Genomic DNA, 17,248 nt, shown 5'->3' on the forward strand with positions numbered 1-17,248 from the left:
CACAGCTCAATAGTAGCCCTTTCTTCATCCACAACCAATAACAGATGCTTCAGCGGGGTGATGGGAACACCCTTTCCCTGCCACCCCCACTCTCCCTGAATAAAAACACTAAAAATACAGCATTTTAGTACAGGGTGGGGCAGAGGATACCTGTTCTTCATCTTGGATAATGTCTGCATGAAGACTCAAAGTGTGATCACTTTCATACACATAAATAACATCCTCTTGTGTATATAAACATGCTTTCGGGTACAGGTTTCTAGGTATGTCTGTGGGTAGTAATACCTGGACATAGACTGAACTCATACAGTGTAATTTTATTCCCATAAACCTAAAGTATGCTACAATTCCTATGAAGAAATCCACGCAATAAAAGAATATGAGCAGCATTTCACTCATACCACCTGTATGACATATGCAAGAAATGATCACAAATGTTACTGCTCACTGTTCCCCCTTTGGGACACCAAATCACCATCCCCCAGGCAAACAGAATACCCAAGATTGCTTGAGGGCAGGACTATGGCTAATATGCTGGTCAACAAAACACCACTGGGTTGTAAGCCACAAGCCACAGAAGTTGAGCAAAAAGATAATTAGAAAGCACTCACCCCCTTGGAGCAGTGCATTTCTGCACCACCTCTTAATTAACGAGTATCAAAGTGGATAGCACTTTTTAAAAACATAGGCATCTACTTTTTTCCAGTAATCAGTGGTGCTAAGTCATAACTAGGAGAAGGTGGGAAAGGATTTACGTATTACACAAAATGCTGTAATTTGGAAGTGCTCATGCAAAAACAGTCAGCTCCTACACAAGAATCCTGGCTCCAATTGCAAAACAGAAAAAAACAGGCACTAACTTTTCTCAGTATAACTGTTCTCTGCAAATACAAAAAGAACTTGTCTTAAAAAGTAAGTATCCAGTAAACCCATGAGAGCTATCAGAGGGCTTCCTTGGTCTTACATTATTGTTTCTGATATTATTAAAGGAAGATACTATTTGTGTATCTGAAAAGGTTACCCCAAAGCAGTCAGAGAGTTTACCTCCAAACTACCAGATACCATACTATTGAAAAACTTCTATCATTGAGATTGTTACCACAGCTTTGTCTTACTGTATGCATTCTGCTACGAATACTGCAGGGGAAACAGAATATGTTGACTCTTTGACAGCAGAGAATAACTAGAGTTGCTTCCCTATGCCCTCAAGGAGGAAGAAAAACTGTATTATTTTCCCCACGAGAATGCTCAAGACAAAATGGGCAAAAAATACTTAATGAAAATGGTTTCATAAATCCCAGCAGAAACAAAGCATCTTTACACATACTTAAAAGTCTGCAAGGCTCCATGCTGACATTTGATGAATGGATGGAATAAAATGCTCTGCACCAACTGTGCCTTCTACTGATGGCCCAAAGTTCAGGCTGGCACGCATGCTGGATGAGTATTACAGTCAAAAACAGCTCCCTTCACGTGCTGTTGGATTTGCATAGCATGAGGACCTAAAATATTCTGGAGTTCAATTTATTTGAATACACTGGCAAGATTTTACATCAAATCAAAGTAAGCTGTCTTTCACTGTGTCATTTTGCTTATGAAATACCTTGATTACTTGTAAGTGCAGAAAAGAATACAGCAGGACCAAACGAATAGCTTAAGTCTGGGAAGCAGGAAGGCAATTCATTTTACTGAGTAGAGCCTAGCATGATCCTAGCTCATTTCAGCATGAGCTGATTTTATGAGAGCAACTGATTACTCAAGAGACTTCGCGTTAGTTAATGTAAAGTGGTAATCAAGTTCCCTTTACTTCGGGAGCTTTCCTTGCTTTTACAAAAGGATAAAGCAGACCAAAAAAAAAAATCCCCTCTTCTACTGCTGCTCCTCCTCTCAAAAAGACAAGAAAACTGTGATAGAATGCTGTTGTTAGACACACACATTGAAAGGCATATAACAGATTATTTCAGACTATTTGTATTCAAAAAGTGGCTTTCTAGATGGGTGAACTGCAAGTACTAGACTAGACACTCAAAGTAAATGTGTTCTTCATTAAAAAAGAAGTACATTAGATTATTTTCATCTCAGCAAGATATTAGTACCACTTCTCAAGTCACAATGTCAGAAAACTAAAGCATAACAACAAAGTTTAAATAAAAACACTTTCTAAAAATATATATTCAAGCAAAACCAACACCTTATCAACATGAAGCTTTTGTTCAGAGACCTGTTGTTTATGTCGGAGTAAATGTTGATGACCAACACAGTATGAATTTTGTTGCAGTTGCAATTAAAAAAATGAGAGCTACTTCTGAAAAAAAAACAACAACAAAAACGCAGCAACACCAAGATAAAGGTGATAGTCCAACCCTTCTTGTACAGAGGAATAGCTCACCTTGTTGTTTGTGTTTTAGAAGGCAGAACATGCTAATGGCAGGGCTACAAGTCTGCTGTGGAGGACAAGGAGTTTGTGGCTCTGCATGATACTTAAGTCAAATTTCTGTTTGATATGTGAAAGTAAGAATTAGACCTACTGATTCTGTATGTGCTGTGAAACAAAGACCACCATGAAATACTATGAGGAGGGAGGCTTTGTTTGTCAGTCACTTACTTGCTGATGCCAGCCTGTCAGCTGTCACTCTCTCCTGCAAAAAGCTATCCATGAAAATCTACCACAGCCTCCATTATCCCCAGTGTCTCAGCACAAGATAATAAAATATGTATTAGGCCAGGACAGCAATAAAACCCCGACTGCTCTTTTTGAGCACAAGCGTGAGAGTAACCTTGAAAATCTCAAATTAGCTTGCCAACACGTAGCTTTTTTAATTATTATTTTCTAGTACATAAGGGTGATATGAGTGAAATATGCTTACATTTTCTGTTAAAATCATTACTTTGCTCCTCTCCTTTCTGTATCATAAACAGCATATTTGCATTAAAGAAAACTAAACATATCACAAATACCATTTACTGGTCATTTTGACAGTAGTTCACTTGCACAGAGTAACTTTTTACCATCCATTTATTAAGTCATTCATTGTTCATGTAACCCCCTATTTTAAATATGGACAAGGCTCTCAGTGATTTTGACAGGCTTGTGACTCAATCTTCTCACCATGGGTTGAAATAATTACACTGAAGGGAAAATTTCACCACCTGCAACTCAGCTGACACTGAACCAATCCAAAATTCCTCCAGTATTATAAAGGGACCAGTAACAAAAAGCCTCCCTTTTGCTTCTGACCACCTCATTGTATTCTCAAACATATTCTGGTTTATTTTAAACAAATGCAGGAGAAAGACTAACAACACAAAAGCAAAATATATGGAAGAGAAAGAAATCACAATAAAAAGCCCAAATCCCCAAACAAATAAACTAAACTTCTGCCTGGCATTTTGTCAAACACACAAAGTGTTACTAGGAAAGCACTAATGAAAGAGCCAGTCTCACTGCTACCCAAGTGAACCAAGAGTTGTCATATAGTATCCACAGTGCATATAATCACGTATGATGTCACTTTTGGGGAGAAAAAGAGCTCTTCTAATGAGGAGATTAAGCTAAATGAATTCAGGGTTTAAAAAAAGGTTAAAATCGAGTACAAGAGCTCTTACTAGAGCACAGTTCCTTTCCCAGCACTGTGTGAATGTTCAGGGATCAGCCTGCAGCAGTGCTGGCGACAGTGGGATGCTGTGCTCAGCAGCTTCCCCTGCAGCCAAGTGTTCCTACTGACCTGCCCCAGCATGTCGGGTGCGATGGGAAACGTGGGCCAGATGGCTGAGTAGACACCGAAGAACACCAGCCAGAGCAGCATGCTTCCCCAGACAGCCAGGTGACTGAACTGCCAAGGAGAAAAGAAAGAAGCAGAGTCAACACAGGGCACTTCCTCCATCCTTCTAACCTACAGATATTTCTCTGTTCAGGTCTCTGTCAGTCTCACTCAGCCCTGTCTACAACACTTCGTTTCAGGCCAGTAGAACAGGTTGTTTAAACAGCATAAACCAGTTCTCCTCTTTGATCTTTGCCTCACGACAGGGCAGACAGATAGTCTTCTCAGTCACTCTGTCTTACTTGGAGCTCCAAAAACTCACCAGATTTTCTTTGGAACTCTGATTTCTCTCATCTAGCTCCTGCTTCCTGTCGTGCTCATGCCAGGTTCAACACATACATCAACGTAGAAATTTTCAAAGGCTCAGGTTAAAGTTCACATGGACAAGTCCCTTGCAGAAGTGTACGCATACGAGCCATGTGCACCACTGGCATACCCTTCCCTTCCTAGAGGAAGACTCAGCACTGTGCAGTACACTACCATAATCAACATCTACTGATCAGCTTTGCTTTTGTGGGGAAGAACAACCGTTTCCCACAGTGTCCCAAGCTATTTAATGACACGCAAGGCAGTTGACATCTCAACTGTTTCTTTAGTCTGTATACTCAAGAGTAAATACAAGGAGCATCAAGCTGACCAAGTAATTTTTCCTGCATGCTCAGATGATTTAAACTGCTTGGCTTTTACACTGCAGTGGATGGAATCAGTAATTTCAGTTGTAACAATCAACTGAGCTCATTATTGGCTCCAGCCTTTTTGGATATCAACAGCTCCTGTGACTGATGACTTTGGCTCCAGTTCAGAGAAGTACCTGCATAAATCTTAATTACTAATTACATATGGGTTTAGGAACATGGGAATGAATTCACACACAGGTTGCTGTGGTGGGCACAGTGTGTTTGTTTAGTTCTCAGCTTCATACTTTCTATTTGATGACTGTATTTGTTGACTTTTGGAACAGTACATCTGAGAACCAAAGAAGTGTCTGAGCACTAGGTTCTGCCCACTGTGATAGACACAAACTTCTGGAAGGAGAAGACGATTCCTGCTCCTCTGGAAGCAATAAGCATCCTCAGAAGGGAGAACTTTCTCCAGCACAGGCAGTGAAAACAAACAAGCAAGGAGTCTGTAGCACCAGTGCTGACTGGCAGATAGCTGGGAGCAACTGGAGGCTGCCTCACAGGAGAAGCATTCATACAGCAAAACGTCAGAGGCAATGGAAAGAACACTCTTCTAGGCACTTTCAGAAAACTGGAATTTTCTTCAGCCCTAAAAGGTGCTGGACTAATGAGCAGGACATAGGACAGGCCCTTTCCTGCGGAGAGACAGTAGGCAGGAAGATGTGTTTTAAAATTCTGCTTCACCCAGGAGATCTGACCAGCAACTATTTAATTTAAAACAAACAAACAAAACCAACAAAAAACCAAAAACCTAAACACCTTTTTTTTTGTCTTTTAATTCAGCATTAAAGTGAATAAAACTAAGAGACTGGAAGGGTTATTTTTTTAACACCTGGAGGATGGAGGGGGGGAATTCATCCTTTCAGTCTACTTGCTTTTCTGAAAATTACGGACAGTTTGTGTCAAGATCCTAAAATATGGCCCTGTCACAGTAAGGAATTGTAGGGCTCAGCTCCCCAAAGAGCAAGCACTGAACTGCTGCTGCAAGAACTCATGTTTAAGAAAAGCCAGCCTCATGCAAAGGCAGAACAGCCCCAGCACTGCCTTCTCAAAAGGACATGACACCTTTTCACTCTTGAGCGACAGCCTTCCTTCCAAAGAAGTGGACTGAAGACTCAGGATAGCTTGGACTGATGCAAACTCGTGACTTCATGATTAAAACCAGTAAAGATAAAAGCAAGCAGGGAAAACAGTTTAGGACATTCTTAAATTGGTAGGAGGGGTATTTACACAGGTGAAACAACTTATTTTTTTTCCTCCCTCCTGGTTTTTTTCCAGTCTGTTGGTAGGATAGTTTTCAAGTTTTGCAGCTCTTCATCTTGCCCCTTCCAGCTCAGCAAAGACTTTACTCATTTTATGTTGCCTTTATCTTCTTCTCATGGTTATCCCAATCATCTCTACATCTCAGGCTTGTACCCACCTAAATTCCTTCTCTACCTTTAAAAGAACTTCTATTTTCAGGAAAAGTCCTCCATGCCCTGCTCAAAAGTGTTTCTTATATATTCTTCCCACCAACCTTTGCTCTGTTGATTCTCCACTGATCTCTGTCATTTACCCCTGGAGAATTCATGTGCAAAGCAGAAGTGAGTCCATCAGGTGTTAAATAAATGTCAGGAAAAAGAAATCAAGGTGCCCTCGTGTAAAAACTAGATATACTGCATGGCTGTCCTGTGCATCCTATTTATCCAAAATAGTTCATATAGTGGCATAAAACAGTGAAGAAAGCTGTGTTTGGGAACAAGCCTGCTGCAGTGTTCCAGGTTCTAACATGAAGCTGCCCCACACAGCTCCAATGTGCTTTTTTGTGCATTATGTTGCCACTTTTACCAAAGCTTTTCTTGCCACACTGCCTACTGGATATACCAGGCTCCCAACCACTTTGAATGTGCATTATTTATTTGAAGCTTTCAGCTGAACTCCCCATGTTCTCCCAAGTGGCAACATCCCTCTCACACTCAAGAACAAATTTCACGTAACCAATACACTTGATGATGGAGAAGAGGCTTAACTCAATGTTGCACATAATACTCTTCAAGTAACCTAAAGATTTTCTGTCTGTTGATTCACTCACAGCTGAAACAATAGCTGTAGCCAACATCAGACTCCAAGATAATGAGAGTCACTGGTCCAAACAACGGGACAGGAATAATAGGTGTATATATATATATAAAAAAAATTAGTTCTACAAATGACTTTCCTGTGCATAATAATGTTTTTTCTAAAAAATGTCAGCTTTAAAGAACACTGAGACTTAATACACATTCTGGTATCTTTTAAAATAAAATTTAGAAAAGAGAGGATCATTATTATCTCCAAGTGACTGAAAATATAATAATTGCTCAGGGAAGGCAAGAGAAGATGAAGCATCAAATAACTCACAACATAGCAGGATCTAAACAGGTTCACAAGCCTCAAATGCAGAGTTCGATATATCCTCTTGTACATAAAACATCAGATATTTTTGCATTTAAAAAATTTGGGATATAACACAGAACTTACACATAAGCAGCAGCAAAAGAACAGATTTTATTTTTAGATGACAGAATGAGGCAGAAACTATTAGCATCTCCCTAAGAATTAAATAACCCAAACAGATAGTATTTCATGCTTAAAATTCAGAACAGACATCAGCTCATTAATCTTAACAATTCCTCTGTGAGGAATGAAAGACAACTTTCTACAAGTAGCAGAAGCAATGAGTTTACAAGATTTAAGCCAAGCACCTCCAAGAAACTGATAAAATAAGAATGAGAGCCCTCAAAACAGCTTGGTCTTGAGGGCAGTGTGTCTTATGTCATGAAAATTAGAAGTCTCCCATAAGTGTGGAGAAACAGCGATTAGTGTTTCAGAGGGGCTGGCGGAAAGGGAGAAAGGTGTTGAAGGTTCATCAACACAAGAGTCCCCTTACCCTCCCCCATATTCTTTGGAGGTCACTGCCCTGCCAGATTCTGACACCTACCAGTAACAGAGTACTCATTGCAAGTAAACGACTCAAATCTAGGAATCAACATAACTGCTTGACTAAAATCCTTATTACTGTAAGTTTCTAAATAAAAAAATCTCATCCAATGTGAAGTAACTAGTGCTTTTTACTAGCTTCAAAGATGATTTCAAAGGCTAGTTGCTTATCTATGGGCAGCACTTTTCATTCCCTAATGCATTAATTTTAAAGGAGCTACAGAGTACAAAGACTACATTCTTGATCTATTTCCTTAAGCGATTACAATAGTATGTTGATTTAATGCAAAATTGTCTCAATTTAAAGTATTTACAAAATGTTGTCAATATCTTTCTAGTGTTCTCTTCCCACTTGTAACAGGCTGCCCTTTTTCATCACACATCGTGTGATCTACGAGTTCTTTTTCCTCTCATATCCAGTACTTAGAAGGCTTAGCAGTTTCACCCTTACTTGAAAGATCCAATTAAAACACTGAAGCCTCAAATGATTTTTAGTACTTCTGTATTAATACTCATTAGAAAAAAGTGTGCTAATAAAACAAAAGACACTGAAGACTACTTACTCTAGTCCACGCAGTTGTTTCCAAGCCAGCTTTCAGACAAACAGTGACTACAACATACTGCAAGGAAAGAAGAAGAAAAGACAACCTCAGTACTAACACTCTCAAATTCAAAGGTGTTCACAGCCTAGTCTCCCCTATACAACCAAATAGTTACTACCATTTAGGTACCAACCCAGGGCCTTGGCAGTGTGGGACGGGGGAAGGACAGGGCAAAAGATATTGTTGGTGCACGTCTGGAATGAAGCAAAACAAAAAAATTTAAAAAGGGGGAAATCATGCACACAGCGTAAGTCTGATTTTATTTTACTCGTATGTTTTCTTCTGGTTTACACCATTTTCTGATGGTATATAAAACTAAAGAAATTCTACCATTCAGAAATTGCTAGGACACACAAACTTACAGTGTAAACTATGTTTCCAACAAATAAATAGTCAGTTCCCTGGCCATTTGTGAATACTGCATCTGAAAGAAAGAAAAATTAACGTATTTGTTATCAGTTTATCAACAGAATGAATGAAATAACAGATTTTCAGGAAAAAGTAATGGGTCCCAACCTTGTCTTTCAGAACATCTAAAAGCCCTTTTAAAAGCAGTGAGATGCAGAAGTTGTTCTATGTTAGGCCTCAGACATGACCACAGAATCCTAAAATGTCCTCAGTTGGAAGGGACCCCTAATGGTATGATGCTCAGGTAAGAGTGTATATCCATAATCCTGGTTGTCAGGAGCCATCCTAGCAAAACAGCAAATGTTTGCCAGACCCTAATGTGTGCTTTGCCTACAGGAACTGAGGTAGGTATGTCAGCATCACTTTTTCTGTTGCTATCTGTTCTGTACTACTTTTTGACACCTCTAACATATCACCCTACTTGCTGTGCCTGTGAAGAAAAGGCTTGTAAAACACCAGTTGATTTGTAGTGAAATAGAGAACAAAAAATAAGAGCTACTGAAGTTTAATCTATAAAGGACACATGTAACATCTTACTGAAGGTTAATTCAGTAGCTAAGTAGCATTTGGTCTCTACACACCCTTTCTCTAGTCAAGTGTACAGAAGGGTAAGTACATGTTAATCTATCAGTTGAAAGTGCCAACCTTGGCATTACTTCAACTGTATGTTTAGTCTTCTTTAACCCTTGTTGAATAAAAACTGGAACACCAGGAAAGCACATCCAACAGCCACGCTAATGCCAAATGAACTCGTACTCACAGAGGCTTTCAAGCATTACTCAAGTATGGAAAGTATTGATATTTGCACAGGTTTTAAGACAACAGCTAGAGAAATACAGAACCGGATGAAAAAGGTTTAAGATAAAATCTTGGACCTGTTCCTAAACACATACTGCCTAGCACAGTGCTTCTACTACGAGGGTACTACTTTGCAAGATTTATTTGCAAAACTGCATCTGACATTCTTTAAGTAGGGTCATCTACTCAGTCAACTATGCTCCTGTAACGCAGGTCTCTGGGATCAGTGAATTTTAAGTATATAGAGAGGAGTTGCTGATGCCCTGACCTCTGTGATGAAGACTCTGCCCAGCTTACAGATGAAAAGACCATGCATTTAGTGGAGTTAACCCAAGCTACTTGCTATGATTTTCTTCCACAACAGCCAAAACTTTGCTCTTTCCTCTTGTGTAAATGAAAACTGTGAAGAGCACTAGACAAATGAGCCCTCTGTGTCCAATTAACACAGCTGATGCCAGAAGTCAGTTTATTAAGAAAAAGGCATGCTTAAATGCTTATCAGTTTTGACAGGTCCAGAATAAACTGACCTATTACTATCAGTATATTGCTCTAGTGCAACATCGTAATGCACATTTAAGTAACTGAATAATTTTTGGTGTAAGTCTCTTTTTTTTTCAAGTTATATTCTAATGTAGTAAGTTTTGGTTTGTTTTTTTCACAGTGATTTCTATGATCTTCCACTTTGGGAGGCTAAGCAGTCCTGAAAGGAATGATATTTCTGTTAATGAGAACAGCAGGACACTCAGAGAACATTAATTTCTAAAGATAAACAAGTGCCCATTCATGGACAACATGCACTTCACATTCTAAGGAACCTGAGAGGTTAAAAAACATGCCAGTGTGAATGCCACAGTTTTGTCTCTGGCACTGAAATCCCTTTTTCACTTGGAAATACAAAGAAACTTGAAAATTCAGTATTCATTCCTCTTTGAAAAGCAAACTAAGCAACTTATTCAAAGGACCTCAGAAAGAAGTTACCATTTCAGCAAGCATTTCAGTTGTTGAAATTAAAAGTACATTACCTATTTAGGAATTAGTTAGAAAAACATTTATGGAATACTAAAACAAAGACTGTATTATTCTTTAACTGTAATCACAACAGACATCAGCCTAATATTTCTTTAGTTGGATTTAAAGAGCTCATTTCTCATAAAGGTAGTGAAACAGAACAACAAAACCCTCAGATCAAACCAAAACCAAATCAACCATAAAAACCCCAGCCCTCTCCCCCAAAACTGAACCAAGCTCCAAGCCCACATATAGAGGAAGGGGACATCCCTACTTGTAAAGTCCATCAGACAGCATGTGATGCTGCCACTAAGGATACAATACTGATGCTTTACTCAGTCAAGCAGAAAAACATAAACCTGCCTCCCACAAGTATCTTTACCGTCATGTCTCTGACATGAGCATTCATCTTCCCTCCCCTTCCGTTTTCTGTCACCTCCTCCTCAATTAAACCACGCTGGAGCTGAGAGTTGTTCTCAAAAATAGCATTTTTCAGGAAACAATTTCAGTTTTGAAAAATGTATGGATTTAGGTAACTACTAGCATTTCACCTGCCCACCCACCCTATATCACCCCAAAATTCCTCATCTGACCTAGTCCTATTTCTTACAATAATAAAGAAACAGATTCCCCATGGTTTCCCTTGCCTACACAACTCTATTGTAAAGCTAGGTAGGAACCACATGGGATTTAACAGTTCCCTGAAACACCATGTAGCTGCATTACCTTTCACGGAAAGCAAGACTCAGTAAGCCTAATTTGTACAACAAGATGTCTCATTTCCCCAGTATCTCCAATTGCTGATCTGGTCTACTTCCATTCCAGCCAATTCATTTTTTCCACAGTACTGAAATGTATTTTATCCTACATTTTTCAGTACCGTGTTACAGAATGGGAAAGATCCAACAAGATATAAAGCAAATGGTGGTAATAACAGCTGCTGTAAGAACATTATAGAGCAAAAAGTTTAGATCTCAACTCACTACCAAAAAAAAAATAATAAATGAGGCATGTACAGAACATTTTTCAGTATTCCAGTAAGACATTTTGGCAAAGCAGCTGCTTAATTTTTCACATATTAAAGTCCCTATATGAATAATAATCACATTAAATTAGAGTAAGCTCTGAAAGCCACTAGATAACTAGCCAAGCTCAGCAGCAATAGCCTATTGAACTGTCTGCCAGCATTTTCTTGGGACTCGTCATGACCTCCCATTCTGCAAACACACTGGCTCTGCAACAGACTGAACATCAGTTACTGACGTAGGAAATAACGAAGCCCTTACCGTGCTCCAGCACTTTCAGTGGAAACCAGAAGAGAATGAAGGAATGGATCAGGGCATTGATGCAGTGACCCCAGAAAACCTGAGGAAAAACAAACCAAGTTGTCAGTAAAGTCCAAAACTCTTGACCTTCCTCTAACTTCCAACAAACACTTCATTGTATAGCTTAGAGTCAGACAATGTCTGTCTTGAAGTGAAATACCTAAACTTCTGCAGGATCTATTTCCTCCTACAGTTTCTGCTCCTTCACAAAAAACTCTGGTCCAGTTGGATGGTTTTATTCTAATAACTTAAAATATAATAGACAAGCATGCTTGCAATTTTAGATCTTAATCAAAATCCAGCAAAGAGATGGAGTAATCCTTCTTTAATTATCTCAAAGAATTATTTTAAAAGACTGACTCAGTACTGTGAAATTTTTTGTTTTTTTTAAATGAGCAAATACTTTGTATCCCACAACTTTTAACTTGCAGATAATGCCATTTTGCACAAACTTTACCTACTCTATAATTTTCCCTCTGAACAAAACAATATAATTTCCTTGATTTAGAAGTACTTTGAGATATGTCTGTTATAGAATAAAGACAGAATTCCAACTGCCAGCATTCTCTATAGCATTTAAACAGCAAAATGAGGTAAAACGTGTTCTTCAAAACTCAAAGTCCAAATAAGCCAATTCAAATTTTATTTTCCAAAAGAACTATGGAAATAAAGCTACACAAATTGTGAAAAAGCCCCCTAGTAGAGCATTACTATAACTGGCATATTGAAGAAAATGTAGGCTATGTTATCCAGTTCCTATGAAAGGGGTAAACTCATCATTTATCTGTAGCTGTGAATTGAAAAATCACACTCAGATACAAATCTTACTTTGAATCATAGTTTACAGATATTTCAAGACCAGTTTCAGTTGAAACAATACTAGAAAATGCTTATTTAAAAACAAAGAGGTTTTTTTTAATAAAAAAAATTCATCCCTTGAAAAGAACCGGGACACAGAACAATCTTAATCTCAGTGGCTAGCATAAAGCAGAAGTAACAGTGGGGGATGTTTTCTGATGAGAAAGATCCGGAAAAGAATATGCTCATGGTTATTCTTAAAAAATCAGATTTTCCCTTACCCTTGTGTTGAACCCATCCGCATTTTGAGTAATTTTGTATAGCTGTGGAAATCTAAGCATGCTATCTTGAGTACACGATCGTTCAAAAATTCCCAGAGTAAAGGGTGGCAGCGCTGTGAAAATCTGTAAGGAAAGCAAATACTAATTAAAAGCAGCTATTAGTTTCAAGTGGATCTCAGATAGTATTTCAGTATCTAGACAATAGTAAATTTCCCACAGACTTCAGTGAAGACTTATTACTAACTAGCGTGTTATTTGACATAATTTTCTAATGACCAAGTAAGTCCAAACATGAATTTCTGCAATTCTTAACTCCCCAATACTGACTTATGAACAAAAGAAGCATGAAAGGAAATTAATTTAATTAGCTAAAACTCAAAAAGTTAACCATCATTAGTTTCTGATATACCAGCTAATCTAGCAAGGGTAAAACAGACTGCAAAGGAAAGACAATGTGAATTTTTTTTAAAAAGCCTTGTGGGAATGGGTTCAAATAGTCATAGTTGTAGCTGTAATTAAATATGCAATATACTTAACCAAAGCTACATTTACAGACAAAGCAAATATGGAAATCACATTAAAAAAACAGAACTCTACAGAAAAACAAAGAACATTCTGTATTATGGTACTTCGGGAGTTCTCCAGGCAGGAACAAACTGATAGGAACAAATTAACTGCAGTGTCTGTCTGTGCTATAGGCAGACACTTAGATGACCAAGCCTCAGAAGCTTTCCAGGAGAGGCAGAACACATTGCCAGAAGCAGAGTAAATTAGCCTCTGCTGAGTCCCACATTGCTGCTCTTGAAGTGTTTCCAGGCTCTGAGGCAGCTCATTTCAAGCCAGCTTGGGTATCCACATTTCTTGAAGCCTGCAGTTCAGGCACAGAATGAAAATAATACCAGTGTGCATGTTTGAATACTGAGCTTCATTCACTTCCTTTTACATAAGAATTTATATTGGAAAAATAATTTATAATCCTATACATTGATTATATTTTAACAGTTTGAGAAGTGTTCTTGAAGTTACAAAGCAGCATGAAGTTACAAACTGTTTCTAGCATGTGTGCATGCTCCCATAAGTTGGGCTGTGGTTCCCACCAGCAGTGAGCTGACAGTTTGGGACTAGATAAAGACTCACATAAAGGACTAAAGACTAGTGAGAACCAATAAATACACCCCTGGATCCCACTGCGAATGGGCTTCTTTCACCCATAAAGTAACAAACCAGATGGTTAATATGGCAGCAGGCTGGTGGTTGGGAACTAAGACTACTTGTCCAAAACATTAAAAAAACCCCACGTTCTCATACAGCTTTAAGGTATTTCCCCAGGTTTCCTGTGTTCACTGGGGCATTTACACTCTCACTTGAAGTAAATCTTCTAGTATTTTTGTTTACGAAGGTAAACCAGTGCAAAAGCAGGAATTAAAATGCTACTATGATTTCCTATATTAATATTTTAATGAGATTACTAATGAAATAAAGGGTAATCTGCACAGAAGAGAATGACAAAGCTAAAACCACTTCAAAATCTAACCTCTTCAAATTGTGGAAGTCCCTCATCCCACCATAATCCCACTTGATTCTTCAGGAGTCTATGGCACTGGTTCTAATTTTAGAGAATATCAACCTTACAAAACAAGAGTTAATTTCTACTTCATGGATTCTAGAAGATGAGCTTCACCTAGGGTAGGTAGACTCATCAAATCAGGTTTAAAGATAATAGATGCAAATATCTAAACAGGAATGACAGAGACTGAGCAGGAGTCAGGAAATTAGGATGAAGAGAATCAAGGGAGTGGAGAATCCCTGAATAAATATCTTTCATGAAAAATACCAAATCTTATGGAATATGAGGGTTTGTCCTATCAGTTTTGAGATTAATGTGACAGAAGTGTTTCTTTTAATACTACTCAGTGATAAAGGTAACTTGCTGGCTTTTTCTGTATTATCATATATTTGGAATGAGTCTGCTTCAACTAAAAAGTAAGTTTTCTCCCTCCAAAGTGAAATGCAGAGGATTTATCAGCACTGACAAGGTGTCCTAGGGGCTTACAAATCCATACACCAGGCCACTCACCAGAAACATTACAAAGGTAACACTGTTGAAAACACCAGCACATGCTATGTAACTTGGACCCAGAGATCCTCCAAATGTAATAAACATTATTGATTAAACAGCATTATTGATTAAAGTGATAAAGCCACGTGGCAGTGTGGCACTCTGCAGAGCACAGCAGAAATAAAAAAATCATTCCTGGACTGACACATCCCGGTCTTGGTTCAAGTGAAAAATGCTGGTGATACAGTGATGATACTCCCTTTTTTGTACATAACGTAATGTGAGTCAGCTCAAAGAATCTGCATGACACTTACTCTAAGCATCTGCTACAGAGTCTGAAAAAATAAATTCAAAACTCCAAGATTAAGACTCTGTATCCATTTTGAACACAGTCAGCAAAATATTCTGTACAAAGATTGAAGATACTTTCAAAGAAGAAACTAACTCACATCTAAAAGCTGTAGAGTTTCACACAGGTTAGATTAGGCCAAATGTGTATTTTCAAGGCATTTGCCCAAATTTATTTTTGCAATACCACCACCACCCAAAGTGAATCTTTTTATCTACGTCAGAGTGTATTCAAAATAGCTTTTACACATGAAGCCACCTTTCCTGACACACATTCAAGACAAGTTACCTGTGACCAGTGGGACACCACAAAATAACAGACAAATCCTAAGCACCATTAAGTTAAAACATGTAGCACTTACCACATTATACAGACCAATGCACCATCGCTCAAATAAGATCTGCCCAGAAAATCCATTTATGAAAGCAAACCAGAGCTGAAACAAACAAAGACAAGTTACAAGAAGCTTTAGATGACTACTGCAGTACGTGTTTCCACTTACAGTAGAGGATAAGGATTTGGAACACAGACCACCATCTGGAAACAGCTGCTTGTCATGCTCTGAAGATTATTATCAGCAGTGCCAGGCAGTTCTTCTCTTCTGAAGGCCTACATTTTAAATACTGCCAGAGTACTACTTATTTAAAATAAAATACTCAGGTGATGGAGTAGCTTGCTGTATTTGCAGCGTTACTCAAAAAATATATGGCCTCAAACTACTTCAAAATCCGTACTGCTGGCAAATTAACATGCTGTAAGCCAGAAGCCAGCTCAGTTTCCATCATGGTCAGCAATGACAAGAACTTTCAAGGTGTGTTCTGATGGATGCTCTGCTTGACTTCTGTGTCTTATTTCTATAGTCCCAGAATTACTGTGATACCAACCTACCAGTTACATAATTATATTTGTTTTATTGTCTACATGATGTAAACACTACTTTTTAATAAACTATCATTTTAATAACTCAACATTTAAAGAGGCTGCCCAAAGAGGCTGTTTACAAAACCCAACTGGGCAAGTCCTGAACAACCTGGTTTGAATTTAGCATTCACCCTGCTTTAATCAAGTGTTTGGACTAGACACCCTCTGGGTTGCCTTCCAACTGAATGGGACTGTAAAGCCACAATCCCAGAAGATTCCTGTAAGCAGCAGTGTATAGGTAAGCCCTTTCCAGCATTTCCTTGGATCTAGCTGCCTTAAGCTTACTTCTTAGTTTGTTTAAGGAGCTTTTTGAAACAAGAACTGCTTTACTGGGTTGGAACAAAGTTTCCTTCTCAGTCAGGGGGCAATGAAAAAGCTTAGGAAAGAATATAAGAAAAAAAGGAGGGAATTATCTTTTTTGAAACTGGAAGAATAATCAGCAGTTTGTGGGCATCCAAAAACAGATTGCATGTGAATCATTGCACTTAACAGATATAAAAGGATTTCTCTGCATTTATGACTGTATACCCTTTCAAAACCCACAGTGCACTACAGCACTTAATTAAAAATTATTGCAACATTGTGTGCAGGAACACTCTCCCTCCCCAGTCACTTTTAGCTTGTTTTGTCTTGCATTTACTTCACAAATTCCCATTGTACTGGATGCACCAGGTGTTGCAAAATAGTCAAGCGATGTCCATGCCTATTCCCTTTCCACTGTCTTTTTTATTCCTTTTTCACAGCACACACTGCCAGGCATCTTTTCTGACACCACTCTGTCACTCACATATAGCAACACTCTCTTACGAGCTTTATTTATTCCCTTGCTCATCTGTGCAATATTAGTATCCTAACAAAATACCTCAGATAGCAAGTAGTTAACTGTGTCTCATCTGGCCTCTTCTCTGCTCCCACCCAAAATGCATCTAGAATAATTAGGAAAGAGGAGAGAAGATAACACTGCATCAACAGCTACAAGTTCTCTTCATGGGAGTAATATCTAAACGGGCTAGGACTTTTCAGCATGAGACAGAAACAATTCAGGAGAAGATAAAAATATTTACGAAATTGACAAGGAAAAGGAAAAGCTGTTCAAATCAGCACTGTGGCAAGAAATTAGATTAGCAGGCTACGCAAAGTGCAGCGTTTTCAGGCAACACATGGCTGATCTATGGAAGTGCCTTGCAGATGATGCTGTGGATGCAAAAAGCAATTAGAAAAATATCACGGTTGAAAAGAT

The 17,248-nt window shown here is 38.5% G+C and overlaps 1 protein-coding gene across 6 annotated transcripts in view; it reads right to left on the reverse strand.

Moving 5' to 3' along the window:
• The window catches only part of ATP8A2 (ATPase phospholipid transporting 8A2), a 333,209-nt gene that overhangs the window by 92,218 nt on the left and 223,743 nt on the right, over positions 1 to 17,248 (reverse strand). For 5 of the 6 annotated variants that reach the window (XM_051638602.1, XM_051638630.1, XM_051638611.1 and 2 more), the window contains 6 exons: positions 15,449 to 15,523; positions 12,680 to 12,802; positions 11,562 to 11,640; positions 8,424 to 8,485; positions 8,023 to 8,079; positions 3,726 to 3,833 (listed from right to left, as the gene is read on the reverse strand). In XM_051638602.1, coding sequence (XP_051494562.1) covers positions 3,726 to 3,833; positions 8,023 to 8,079; positions 8,424 to 8,485; positions 11,562 to 11,640; positions 12,680 to 12,802; positions 15,449 to 15,523 — 504 coding nt within the window. The remainder of the gene's footprint in view (positions 1 to 3,725; positions 3,834 to 8,022; positions 8,080 to 8,423; positions 8,486 to 11,561; positions 11,641 to 12,679; positions 12,803 to 15,448; positions 15,524 to 17,248) is intronic. The other variant, XM_051638621.1, reaches the window with a different exon arrangement.

This window comes from Apus apus, chromosome 1, assembly GCF_020740795.1.
Source record: "Apus apus isolate bApuApu2 chromosome 1, bApuApu2.pri.cur, whole genome shotgun sequence".
NCBI lineage: Eukaryota > Metazoa > Chordata > Aves > Apodiformes > Apodidae > Apus > Apus apus.